General features: G+C 51.7%; 1 protein-coding gene across 1 annotated transcript in view; it reads right to left on the reverse strand.

Moving 5' to 3' along the window:
• The window catches only part of COL27A1 (collagen type XXVII alpha 1 chain), a 123,928-nt gene that overhangs the window by 39,603 nt on the left and 70,461 nt on the right, over positions 1-13,864 (reverse strand). Inside the window, exons 25-31 of the mRNA XM_075171002.1 lie at positions 6,954-7,007; positions 5,716-5,760; positions 5,501-5,545; positions 5,226-5,279; positions 4,366-4,419; positions 1,867-1,920; positions 185-238 (exon numbers count right to left, since the gene is read on the reverse strand). Of these exons, the coding sequence (XP_075027103.1) occupies positions 185-238; positions 1,867-1,920; positions 4,366-4,419; positions 5,226-5,279; positions 5,501-5,545; positions 5,716-5,760; positions 6,954-7,007 (360 nt within the window). The remainder of the gene's footprint in view (positions 1-184; positions 239-1,866; positions 1,921-4,365; positions 4,420-5,225; positions 5,280-5,500; positions 5,546-5,715; positions 5,761-6,953; positions 7,008-13,864) is intronic.

A 13,864-nucleotide genomic window follows, 5' to 3' on the forward strand; every position in this document is an offset into this window, starting at 1 on the left:
GAGCTCAAGCTAACGGGCTCTGCGAGGAAGGTGTTTCCACCACCCGCAGAAGAAACAAGGGCCATAAGGGTTACGGGATGGCCCAGAGCAGGGTCTGTAAGCCCAGGCTGTAGGTGAACAGGGAACAGAGCCTCTGGGGAACTGGTACAGCAGAGAAGTCCTACCAGAGCGTGACTGTACTTACTCTTTGGCCAACCAGGCCTTGCTCTCCAGGGACTCCCAACTGGCCAGGATCACCCTACAAAGAAGGAACCACAGAAACAGAGTCAAGCTGTTTACCAACAGCGAGTGAACGTGAAGCACTTCCCATTGCACCCCTCATTTTGACTTTTTGTTTCCTTCTCCCACCCAAACACCTTCACTCCAGTTTGCAAGGAGGTCCAAAGGACAGGTTGGCATCACCAGCACCTCTGCTCGCAGAGGGCCGGTGCATGCCCGGCAGACTCTGTTGCAATGATGCCCAACAGGACAGGGATCCAGGAGCGGTTTGTGCTGCCTGCAGCTGCAGAGTCAGAAGATATTCCCTTGGCATGGCCCTTTGGCAGGAAAAGCAGCAATGCTGGGTGCAATGCAGCGCTGCGGCAGACACAGCTGGAGCGAGGGAGAAGAAAGCTGAGGAAGGTGGAGAAGAACCTGAATCTCCGATGGCACCAAAACGAATGAACTGAAGGTGCCTGGAGCTGGCAAACAAATGCATCTTGGCGACAGGCTGCGAGGTTGCACTGGGGGTACAACGGCCATAGGACAGCTACCTCCCATGTGGCCCCACCAAGCTAACTGCTTTGCAAGGAAGAGAGCTCAGGAAATGCAGAGGCGGAAGGAGAAAAAGGTTTGACCTATCCATACATCTCATCCCACAGCAAACTGGTCTGCAGCGATGACTGCCCAGAGCAACCCCAGCCTGTCCCAGCACCTCCCAGCTTGGGAGAAGGAGCAGCGTTGGACTCTCCCTTTCTGACTCCCCAGCAAGGACGTGTCGCACTGACAGGGGGTAAGGGGGTGTTTGTGCAAATCATGGCGTCCTGTTCCCGAGGAGGGCAGCCAGGAGCACGGGAGCCGAAACACTCGTGCAGTATCGGGACGCCAAAGACACGGTAGCTCCAGTGAAGTGTCAGAAGATTTGCCAAGGAAAACATGGCAAAGGATGGGGCTGGGGGTGGGGAGTGAAGAACAGCAAAGAGGAAATTGCATTTAATCCCCACACAGAGTCTGTTCAAAAGCTCTCCACACAGGAGCGAACCTTCAAACCAAGCGGAAAGGGGGTTAGGATAAAATAAAACCCCCTCTGAGCTGCTCAGCACAGGGATCTTATTCAAACAAAGAGATGGTTTTTATAGGCCTTTCCATGTGGACAAGAAGGTGCATTCATGGCTCTGGAGCAGAGCGCCCTTCCCCCACCACCATTAGAGGAGTTCAGTCCCCACAGAGCTGAGGCTTGGAAACTGTGGCAGGACCTTGTCTGAGGGTATTTTTAAGTTTGGGAACTTCCTAAGACTCTTCTTGTTTCAAATTAGAAGCTGCCTGGATCTCTGGGTCTCGAGGACTCCCTCCTCCACTCAGATTTTGGATCTGCAAAAGAGTTGAGCTTCATTTCCAAGGCCCTTCACAGCTCTTGAGGCAGAAGACCCCTGGGATGGTGCTTCTGCCCAGCACCGACAGCCTCCCCCTCGGGATGGGGCTCAGGAATTTGTAACCAAGGGCTTAAAGTTAACCCGATTTTATTTTTTAAACTTTATCTTTTGTTGAATACGCTGTCTGCTTTGGCTGCTGGAGGGTGAACCTGCAAGGTTACCCAGTCCTGCAGGAACAGACGTTGCTATTATCTCCCTGGTCTGACAGAGAAATTGCACTAAGGGTATTTCTTACCTTCATGCCCGGTTCACCTGCAAGGCCAGGTTGTCCCATTGAGCCAGGCGGTCCCTGGAAAAAAAAAAAGATAATGAAAAAACCCATTGTAACCAAGTAGAAAGCAAGATCAAAGACATAATTCCTTTAGCAGAGCCCTCCTGGGACAGCGGAGCCCTGGTTGCAATGTAATTACCTCCCTGGAGCTGGCTCAGGGTACGCAGCATCAAAGAGGCCCAGGACCCCCTCGTCCCGGGAGGGCTCTGCTCGTCTCTCACGCCTCCCCTCTCCCCAGCCCCGCGGCAGCCCCCCAGCCTCCTCTGCCAAGCACCTCTCTCTATCTCCTTCCAACCTCTCTGCTTTCTAAGGTTAGTAACCACCAGCAGCACTGGGATGAGTTAGGAAAGAAGGGAAAAGGTCCAGAATTAGACTCGAAAGCCCTTCACAAGGGTCCAGCAGGTTGGCTGATACAGCGGGTAACAAAAAAGCTCAGCTGTGCTCTTGCTCCCTGCCTCCTGCAACCACGCTTCTCCATTGCCGCTGGTGCGAGCACATTCTCCGCGCCACCGGTCTCGTTTCGGTTAGGGTGAAGCGTTAACGCAGCCGTAGGGTTTGCACGCGCAGTGAATTGCCCTGCCTTGGCAGGAGCAGCTGCCCCAGATGACACAGCCTCGAGCTGAGCCCTTGACCCCACGCTCCCGGAGAGGCAGGGGCACAACAGTGCTGCCAGCTCCAGGACAGCTACAGGGAGCCAAGAACAGCAAGGTTACACCAAACCCTCCAGCACAAACTTTGGCCAGATTAGCCTTGACATCCATCACCCACTTTCTCTGGCTGTAATGGGCCAGCAAACATCCTCATCCCAACAGCTGGGCTCGGACCAGAAACCCACAGCCCGGGGCTGCTGCCAGGCTCTACTAGCTGAAAGAAAGCGGCTGGCGGGTGAGATAACGTGGCCCTATCCACCTGAGCATGGACCCTGGCAGAGGGGCTTGGCACCCCTCAGAGAGCCAAAAATGAGTGCCTGACCTGGGAAACTATGGAAAGTAAGATAGAAAGAGGGAAGATGAGAGAATGACCTTGCAAACTGTTACTCAGCGTCCAGCTGCCATGTGCAGCTTTGCGATAGAGGGGTCACGTTCATTAGATACCTTTGGTACGGAGATCAACGGGGAGCTTTAATCTTTGTACTTTTTCTACCACCTCTGGGAAGCATGGGAAATGAGAATCTGTGAAACAAGCCCAAAGATGGGACAGCAAAGCTTGTCTTTAAAGGCTTTGAGTGGTTTATTTACTTATGATATTTGCTTTCCGGACAACAATCTCCCTTCTCCTTGCAGTTAGGAATAAAGGAAAAAAGAGCATATAGTCAAAGGAGCACTTGGCTGCCCAGGGAATAACGCCAGTTCCTGGCTTGCTGAAATGGATTCAAGCAGAGGAGGGAGTAGGGCGCACGTTGGGTTTACGAACAAATGGTCAAGTCACGCAATGAGAAAACCCAAGCTCCAATGAAAGCAAAAATCCTGCTTTGGTTTCTCCAGAGGTGCCAGTGCAGAGAAATGCTCCTGGAAGAGTCACAGATTTGAATAAAGCTCTGTACTTTCTTGATTGGCAACATCCAGAGTGGCTCGGTAGCAGCTTTCCAGCTCCCCGATGTGGTTTACCACGCTGAGAGCTGTTCCATCCAGTCTAGCAGCCATGAGAATGGAAACTTTCATGACTCATACACTTTGCAGTAGACTGCATTAAAAGGCACCTTCGCTGCTGTTTTCACAACCAAGTGAAACATCATATTTATATTACAGCTCGGGACCTATGGAAAGGAGCTACCCAAGGGGAACTGGCACATCTGGTATAATCAGCCAAGACTATAATACTTCAAGGGGAGTGAAATCAAGCCAAGACTGCAGACGAGTTACGGGGAAACCATGGAGGCATCTCCTGCACTCCATCGGGGCACTGTTTGGCAGCTGCTGCTGCTTTGGTTATGGTGTGTTTGTGCCATTGCTTCATGGCAACGGCAACCCAAAAGCATAGTCAGCAGCAAAGGCATTTCTCTCAGCTTCTTCCACTGGCTGCAGCGGCTTGTGATGGGACTGCCATAGCAATCCAGGCTGGCTGACAAAACTGTGTCTTGTCAGCAATAGCACCAGGGAGGGGGAAAGAAAAGACCAGTTTTCAGCTTGAATTGTTACTGTATTTGGTCCCTGACTCTGCGCCCTGGTGCAGAAAGGTGGTCCCTGGTGTGGTTGTTACTGTGGGCAGTTTTGAAATGTTTCTCTTGTTGTGAAGATGGGTCTGCACTTCTCCTAACTGGGTGTCTACGGGCTGTGATGAAAATGATGCTCGAATTTCTGACTTTCACTCTTTGCTTTGGAAGTTGACTTTCAGACTTGAGGGCAATCCTTCCTGCTGGTGTCCCCAGGTGTGGAAGGATCCACCTCTGCACATTGACTCTTCTGTCAGTACTGCCACTCTTGATGCAAGGGGAAAACAAATAGGAGCAAAGATCAGACCTACCTTATGCCCAATTTCTCCCAAAGGCCCAGGTGGCCCCTGTGGTCCTTGTGGACCCTGAAAAACAGAGACACAAGGCTCTTTTCATACAACTGTTTTCACTTCTGAAGGGCCACCGCTTTCATGGCCTGTAAGATAAAACTCCAGTTCCCTCCCACATCACAGTAGAGCTACGCAGCGTGCAAGAGGTGGCCAGTGAGATGGAGAAGCCAGCAATGGGCGTGCTGAGGCACCTTAACAGGCCGAAACAGCTCAGAAGGCCCTTCATCTTTCTGGCTCCTGCCTAAAACAACTGCAGTTGCCAACCTGAAAATGCCTGGTTTACCCTCTCCCTTCAGTCCAGGTCAGTCCCCACAGGCACAGAGAGCAGCAGATGACCCCTCTCCCTCCACCTTCGGTGGTCCTGTTGGCCCTCCTCGAGGTCTGTGTCTTCACCTGTCATCTCCCAATGCCTCCCCAAAGCTGTGGGCTCAGTTCTGACACCATCGGCCTCCCTCCTCGTCCCCCCTCCGCTCTACCTACCAGCCCAGCCCAACTCCTCCTGTTACATCTGACCCTCTCCCAGGCCCAACCTTGCCCTTCTTTTCTCCCTTCCTTTCCAAAATCCATTCCAGGCTGTATCCTACACTCTCCCTGGTTCATCCATGGCCCTCTTTTGCTTTCCAGGGGTCTGACCTTGTCTTTCCTCAGGCCTTTTAGGACTCTAGCCAAGTCTTTCACATCTCTGACCGCGCTGGAGTTGGCAAGGACAGAGAAGCTGGGAATGGGAATGAGTGGTGGGGAAGAGACAGTCAGAGAAAGAAATGAAGTGTCTGTGTGTGTGCAAGGAAAGACAGATGAAGAGAGAGCGATAAGACACTTGCCGGGTCGCCTGGAGCCCCTTTTGCTCCTGGAGGTCCAGAAGGTCCTTGGATACCCTAGAAAAATTAAAAACACCAACCTCAGCTCCAACCCCATAGCAATCTTTCACGCCTCTCGGCGGTAACGTGCATCTCAAACGCTCCAGTAAAAGGAGTGCAGAGGTGGCCCCGTAAGCGTGAGACACTGTCCAAGTTCTTCCTCCTGCACCAGGACCCAAAACTGATGGACTTGTGTGAAACCGAGGGTATGAAAGGAAGCACAAGGGATGGACACTTACTGGGAAGCCGCGTGCTCCCGTCTCCCCAGTCTCACCCATCTTCCCCTGTGAACACACAGTTACAGCAATTAGCAGCTGGCGATGTGCTGAGACACCCGCGGCGCTTTGGCCAGGAGAAGCTGCAGTTCCCTGGGCACAGTGTAGGTGGGGGTACCCCCACGGGGGTTTGACACCATGCCAGCGTTGGCAGGCCCTGGCTCTCTCAGAGGACATACCTGCAGCCCCTCTGGCCCCAGCTTGCCTGGCTCCCCTGGTCGGCCCTGCAAAGCGAAAAGACAAAGACACGTTGGCATGAGTGCAAACTGTATTGGCGATGCTCTTCTGCCCCAGCCCATCTGCTCTTGCATTTTTTTGCATCAAATATCCCCTCCAGTTCCTTGCAGCTTTTGAGAGGCCAAATGCCCAGGATCCTGCCCTGAGGAACACCCCACCCAGCAGGGAGTGTGGGCAATGGGCTGCATGACCTAAGGTTTTTTGAGCAAACACCGCTTTGGAGGAAGCTGGGATTCTCAGGAGACTCAGCACAGCCCTGTCTGGCGGGGCATGAAATAAGGGAGATTCCCCATCCCAACTGCATTCGCAGGGCCATGTGTGCCATGCAGGGGATGGAGTCTGTGACATTCAATGGTAGGACAAGGGTCCAGCTCTGCCACACTACTCTCAAATCAGGCTGCTGCCAAAGGGAGAAACTCTCCCATAGAATCATAGAATCATTAAGGTTGGAAAAGACCTCTAAGATCATCGAGTCCAACCGTCAACCCAACCCCCCCCATGCCCACTACACCATGTCCCTAAGCGCCTCATCTACACGTCTTTTAAATACTTCCAGGGATGGTGACTCAACCACTTCCCTGGGCAGCCTGTTCCAAGGCCTGACCACTCTTTCAGTAAAGAAATTTCTCCTAATTTCTCCTAATTTCTCTCCCATGCACCCCTCTCAAAGCCTGCCATGGAGCAGGCTCACCTTGGATGAGGGTCTGCTCAGGCAGGGTATCTGCCAGGCTCTCTTTGCACCAGGTGTCTCCTGCCCTGTGTTTTTTCCTGTCCTGATCTAATGAACATGAAGTACATCAGAACAGATACAATTCTCTTAGGTCATATTTTACCAGTCATGTTAAATTGCTCTGAGTTTTGTGCTACGTTCAGATGTAGCAGTCAAGCGCGCTCACTGCCGGTTAAAGCTACTCCCATTCCTGCGAGGGACCCCATTAATTTTATGTTTGTGGGGTGCCTCTGTATTGGGGGTCTCAGACCCCAGCAGCAAGGGCCCTGATGCCCAATGTTGGACAGATTTTACTCCGGCTGCACGAAAGACTCGTCCCTGCTGGTTGGTCCTCACGGGGCGATTGAACATCCTGTTCGTGGAGGAGGGTGAGACCTTGATCCTGTCCAGGGCATTTCACAATGCAGCTAAGAGCAGCCTTGGCCAACCCGGCCACCCACTGGCATTCACCTTGACACCTCGCGACCCCGGCTCGCCTACTGATCCATCAGGCCCTCTGGCACCCTGGAAGAAGGCAAAAGAGAGGCAAAAATAAGAACACAGAGTATGTATCTGACTGGAAAATACAGCAGTCACCCTAGCTTTGGCCACCAGGAAAGTCCATGAGATCAGTCCTGGCTAAGCCAACCTGTACTTGGTGGGGTTGAGCACAGCAGCTCGGAGCCCAGGACTCAAAAGATCCCTTCTGTGTTTTGTTGCTTCATTTCTCACCATTTACCAGCACGCAGCACCAAAACACTTTTTATTCCTGTTAAACCAACTACCAACTGCCAACCAAAGCCAGAGGAGAAAGGCAGGCCAGGAACAGCCTTATTTTCAGACAACGGTTACTTGACAAGCGTTTTGCAACGCACAGACTTGCACTTCCAGCCTTATTGATAGCAAACCTCTTCCTTCCCAGAACCTGCCCCTGCCCTTAACCCTTGGCATACCACGCTGTCTCACGGTCACACTCCGGGCCATAAAGCTACAAAATATAGCACACAAACCGCCACCGTGCGGTATCTTCACAGCTGTCCTGGGCCCCAAGCTGCTCCCAAAGAGCAGGGTACCTTTGCTGGCAGCTGAACTCCAAGCCTTCAGGTACAGTCACCTGCTATTTAAAGAACCGGCTGCTGTTCGGGATCAGGCAGGTACTGGCGCATACGCACGCTGGGAGGAGCGCAGCTGGCCGCCCCTGCCTTGGCACGACGGGCCCTGCGCCGGCATCTGCTCCTGGGTGTGCCTGCATGCAGCGGGCACGAGGACCTCGGGAGGTGCACGGGACACACAGGCTGCTGCAGATGCTCATGGCACGTTCAGGAGTCCAGACAGTGAGCGATCCTGGACGTGATTAGCTAAAATTGAACAGCTCGTGGTACAGCTCGGGCATCCTCGAGGAAGGGGTGTCTTTGTCCTTCCAGAGGGTGCTACGTGAGGAGAGCCCTGGTCTCCAAGGGGGGATAACTGATCTAGCTTTCAAGCTAATTTCAGAAGAGCTGAACGCGCAGCGCTCTGCACCATTTGAACCCCAGAAACCAGCGTGTCACGCTGACAGAGGATAAACAGAGCCACGGTCAGGGAAAATAAAACACTAAAAAAAGGGCATATCAAGAGACTCCATGAACGCACATCATGTTCATAATCAGGCCATGAGCTCAGTTGGGACTCTTAGGCGCTACTGCAATATAAATAATAAATAAAAACACAGAGCGGTGCTAGAATGTAGTGGTAAGAGGAATCCTGAGAGCAGGCCAATGTGGAAATAGAGAAAACAGGAGCCAATGTGCTTAATCGGGATGCAAACCGAGTGCCAAAAGTAATAACAGGGCTAGGGAGCCAATGCGTTAGAAAAGCAACTCCAGTATGACAGGCAAAGAGAGAGAGGCTCACAAAGAAAGGCAGTGTAACAGCAGAAGATGTATAGGAAACGCAGCCAAATTATTACAGCAGACAAACATTGTCAATATAAAATAATGCAAAAACTTCTACTGCGCTTGGCAAAACCCTGTGCCGCTGAGTGTACCAGAGATTAAATAACCAAAAGCCTGTATTGCATGCCAGTAAGACACAGCTCTAAAGAATGCTCAGCCTGGTCTCCAGGACAGACGGACAGAGAAGGACCGTGCACCAGATGGGAACACCACAACCAAATGGTCAGCGCTTTGCTACACGAACGTAACGGCAGCTCTCACCAGCCCTAGACCCCAAGTGCCCCGGCTCAGGCTGGTCACTAGATCAGAGAGCAGTAAAGACCAAGAGTTTTATTAATCCGTGTCCCTATAAACCTCAAAGCACAGTGACAGAAACCAGAAGGCCATTTAAAAGCAGGGCTACTGACAGCTCAAGCCAGACAGCGCTGTAAGTCGGAGTAGTGGGAGACCAAGGTTTGGAGGCATCTGGGGAGCTGCCTGGGGTGACCGGGACACCCAGCAACCCAGCAAAATCACAGACCTGCTCTGGGCTGGGTACTGGGCTGCCCAAAGAGAAGGGAGGTGTAAGCATGTGTATGGTACTGGCACTGTGGGAAAGCACCCAACTTCTCATCCTCCCTGGAAAACAAACTGTTCCCCTCGACTTTGAGCAGCCACTCAGATATTTTGTGCAATTGCATCTTTACTATCTGAGATGATGCAGTGACCTGCTTGTGAAGAAGGGGAAGGATGTGCAGAGGGAAAGGATTCAATAGCTCAGCCCTGGTATTACCAAAGGAGGGAGCAGGAATCAGATGCAAGTGGGACATGGAAACGACAGTCATGACCTAGGTTAGAGGTTTCCACTCCAGGACAGATGCTGCTGGGGAAGGAAAGTGGGATGCGTCTGGTCCTCCAGATCCATCTTCTGTAGCCTGTCCTGCCTTGTCCAGCCCCTTTGCCAGTGCTGGGCTGCTCTGAGCTGGGTAGAGGCTGCTGGGTGCCCTCAGCCCTCACTCAGCGTTGCGGCAAGGGCAGTGACGGCTGTGGTTCTCAGCGGTCCGACCCGGCAGGGCTGGCTGGCTGGGGAGGTGTTTACAGTATCCTCACTTCTTCCAGCAGAGCCCTGTCACCAGCATCGCAGGATCTGCCAGGGCAATCTCACTTCACAGCACTCACCTGCCTAATCCTATCACAACACATCGCATCAGCATCTGACCTAAAGAAGGAGAAAGTGACCCTGTATTCGCAAATGCATGTGGCAAGCTTCATCTTCTCCAGCCTCCTGGGTCGAAACACAGGATAAAGGCTCCCCGTAATTCGCCCTGACAGGAAAGGCTACATTTAGTCAATTAGTTAAATCTTTAAAACTCTCTTTTACTGACAAGGCTGGTTAGAGAAGAGTGAGTGAGGTCCTGGCAGCTCTCCAGGGAGCATCCCATGCCAAATGCCGCAAGGCACAGCACGGTGCCTTCCCCCTGCAGACCCGGCAGCTTGGCCTTGCAGGCAGGGCTGAGCACAGCTCCCTGGGCTCCCCTTGGACCCTCAGTGCTTCAAAATTAACTGAACAGCCAGGCGTGCCTACGCTGCGAGAGGGACCGGGGCGAGCGTGTGGAGAGGCACCTCGGGGAACAACCTCCTAAGGGCATAGGCAGCATGGACCCATCCTGAGAATGGGGTAAGGAGGGTGCAGTGAAAGGCATGGCCTTATCACTGCTGTCAGCATCTCCAGGAGCCCATGAAATGGAGAAGGAAGCTTTTCTTTAGTCTAAGTCAGTATTTATATGGCAGTACACAGCTCAAGAGAGGTCCTGCTGGGCCAGGGCTGTACAAACAGTGCAAGCTCCAAGAGGCTTTACAATGTAAACAGGAAAAAAAGGAGGGTTAAAACGAGATCTGTGCACTCCTTTGCACATGGGCAGCCAAGGCACAGAGAGATACAGGTTCATGGCTGATGGAGCATTTGAGAACCTGCTCAACTGTATCACCAAAGCCAGTTGGACATGAATATGCGGCCCAAAGGCATTGCCACGTCCATCTCAAAGCAACTCACCCGAGGTCACTGAGGGGCTCACAGCACAGGGACGTGCCCGGGCAGTCCCACTGCAGCACGTGAGCCACGAGACAAGTGTCACCACTCATTGCTGCCCACCTTCCCCTTCTGGCTGCGTCATCAGGCAAGAGGAGCTGCGTTGGTACCGCGTGGGAAATCACAGCTCTGCGACCCTGTGTGCGAATGCAGATGCTCCAGCTGCAGTAAGTCACGCTTGCGCTGAGGTCCTGGATCTCAGCAGGCACCAAGGCACTCAGGGCTGGGCAGAGCCCAGCATTTTTTAAATTCTAGTTTCAACGTCTTACGTGGGCACATTTCTCACTGTAATCCCTGCGTAGGTCCCCCCAGAGCTATGTAGTAGAAAGCTAGCGTTAGGTCCTTGCAAGTCTCACCTGCAGTCACATTCTGCCCCCTGTAATGATGAGTTATTTTTAATGTAGGCTCCAGCAATGGTAGGAGAGCAGGTCACAGTGCCACACGATCAGTGGGTACACAGGCCACGACAGTATTTCCCTCAGAGACGTGCAATACTGAGCAGCGCTATCAGCAACCCCAGACTAAACAAAGCGTTACGATGCTGGCTAGATATGAACAGCGTCAGCTCACAAATGCAGAGGAATTCAGCTCCAGGCTTTGCAACTCAGGTTTATTGCCATGTGAGGCAATAGATACCCTGCCGCTAGAGCAGACAGCATTCCTGCAGAACAGAGCTAAATAGTCAACAAGGTGTTTCTGCAAAGCAGCGCTGCATTTTCCCCTGTTCAAACAGATACTCAGAGCTCAAAGAGAGACAGTAACAAGCCTCTGAATAGCTGAAGCAGCAGCACAAATAAGCAGTCAGTAGCTCCTTTCCAGAAATCCAAAGCTTCTTCCTTACCCCTTTATCCAAATATTGATATTTCACTCTCACAGTCCGGCCAAATGAAAAGCAAGCAGATGCCTTGACTGAAGCTGAAGGGAGACATCGCTGGCCATAGATCTGTAGCTAATTTTTCCTCAAACACTTCTAATGTTTTTTCAGCCAACTAGAAAGATCCCTGGGAGCACAACAATATACTTCTGCTTTTTCTCCATGAACAACAACTCAGCTGGGCCTGGAAAAAGCAACTATTTTCAGGTTTGCTTAGATAACACCACTTTACAAATCCCTAGCATTTACAAATTCCTGCAGTCAGCGATGCTGTGAAGCATCGGGTCCGTGTGGCAGAGAGATAGCGGTCCGCTGTCCCAGCGCGCTGGGCGTGCAGGTGTGCGCGCCTTATCTCGTCTTCGCAGGCTTCACCTGGGCAATCGCTAACGCAGGAGCTTGCTGAATGAATGGCACGATGGAAAAGAGAAATATGCTTTGGGATTTGAGAAGCTCCTCTGAGTTGCCTGAGCCAGCGCCCAGCATCCCCTCCAGTGAGAGGGTAAAATGCCAGAAATATTGACAGACACCTTGGCCAGAAGAACAGAGCCAGGCAAGTCACTTTACAGCAGGATTTCAGGTGCAGCTTTATGATCTGAGTTGCAAAGTCATGGCTCCAGTTGTTATTTAGCCTTTTGTAGAGATTCTCAGTCAATACCTGGGCTTTTTGATAGTGATATCCTTGATAGAGGATGCTGGGGACCACAGGTTTTCCTGCTGCGAGGAGCTGATTAACAGAAATGTGAATTTTGAATTTAAGTGAGATAGGGTGAGGGACTTGCTGAATCAGCTGCCTCCAAATTTAAACCTTGATTTGTTTAAATAATTAGGTTTAAATGTGCATAGCTGTCACTAGCTGAATGTTAAGCACACGTCTAAGTGTTATACCGAGTGCGGATGAAGGGAAATAAGCCTGGGCCCACAGGTCCAAGTTTCTTGTCCTTAGGGAACAGGAGAGGGGAAACCACTTTTGTAGAAGATTGTTCAGTATCAGTTTGATGGGCTAAACAAAGACTTGGGAAGAACAACAGCCCTGTCATGACTAAAAAGAAGGTTACAATTTTTAAAGAATTTTCTTTTTAAAATTTGTACTTATATCTTGACAATACAAAAACTATCACAACATAAATACAGATCCCAAAAAGTCTCCATTGTTCTTTACAATCGAAACCATATTTGCTATTTACGTTTCCTTCAAAAGCGAAATTACTTTAATGAAGTATCCACAAACAGAGCTCATGGAATCCACAAACATCTGCTGAAGGCTGCATTCATGTTTCCACTTTGAATTGAATTACGTCCCTTTTGTAAACTAGGATAGACAGAGGGTAATGTCTGAAATTACAGTTGGGGGATCATTTCCCCAGCCTGAGAAAACCAAGAGGCGGAATAGCAGGACAAACTAAGCAAACAAAGAATACTATGTGCCTGGAATATCTTCTGAGAGTATGAAGAGAAGGAAAATGTGTGAGAGAGAGATATACAAACCAGAAATCCTCCAGGCAGGAGATCTGCTGGTCCTTACAATACCGACTTCCCCACATCGTATTCACTGAAATCTGTAGGATTTCAGAGCAAAGCCCAAGTTCCTCCTCTCTGCTGGGGATCTTAGAAAGGACGTCTGTCTGTCTCGCAAATTCCATACAGATTATACCACTGCGGTGCTCAAACGCACCAAATCTCCACCACGCCATAGTCCAGCAGCGGGTGTGGAGGGCAGGATCAGCGCAGGGCACCAGCAGCAGATCCAGATGCTCAGCGCCTGCTGGCAGAGGCTTACCCCTCTCTGATACCGGTGTCCTCAGGGCAAGATCAAGCCCTTAAATGGACCCTCTTCCCCAGGCACTGCCTCCTGTTCTACCTCCACGAGCTGCATTTCCTGGGGTGACTTTTTGCCGGGCTCTGCAGCCAGCCGGGATAGAGCCACTGCCGCGTTCCTGGTTTTCAGAGCTGGGATGCACTTGGAAGTCTGGGCTTCCTCAGTGGAGGAACATCCAGGGGGAGCGACTGGCACAGGGTCTGCCAGACTCAACATCTGGAGAGGAAACGCAAGCCCAGGCCATGAAGCTGAACGTCTCTACCATGCGGTACGTCATTTTGAGGATGGACACTGCCGGTGGCAGTTGGTGTCCTGCAGGATTTCTCCTGCGGGTTTGGCACCCTCTCTCTGGATCTAGCTACACCCAAAGGCAGGTCCCTGCTGTGCCAGCCAACCTCCCTTCTTAGGAGCTGAATCCAGCTTTGCTCTTGGTTTTACCTTGTGTGATAATAATTATCCCCTTTGTCATCCCTGACAGTATGAGTGGAGCTGAAAACAGCCCGGTCAGCTGTACTTCCCTTGTGGGTGGAGGACTTTAGGCCAACGCAGACGTAAGAAGCCGAGGAAGATTTATACGAATGAATCTCGCACAACCCAAGCCCCAAACACCGCAGCGGCACGCGGCTGCCTGCCATAAGGAGAGGCTCAGTGCCAGGATGCGGCTGGCACCCCCGGCCGGCGGCTGGGAGG

The sequence above is a fragment of the Calonectris borealis genome, chromosome 21 (genome assembly GCF_964195595.1).
Source record: "Calonectris borealis chromosome 21, bCalBor7.hap1.2, whole genome shotgun sequence".
Lineage (NCBI taxonomy): Eukaryota > Metazoa > Chordata > Aves > Procellariiformes > Procellariidae > Calonectris > Calonectris borealis.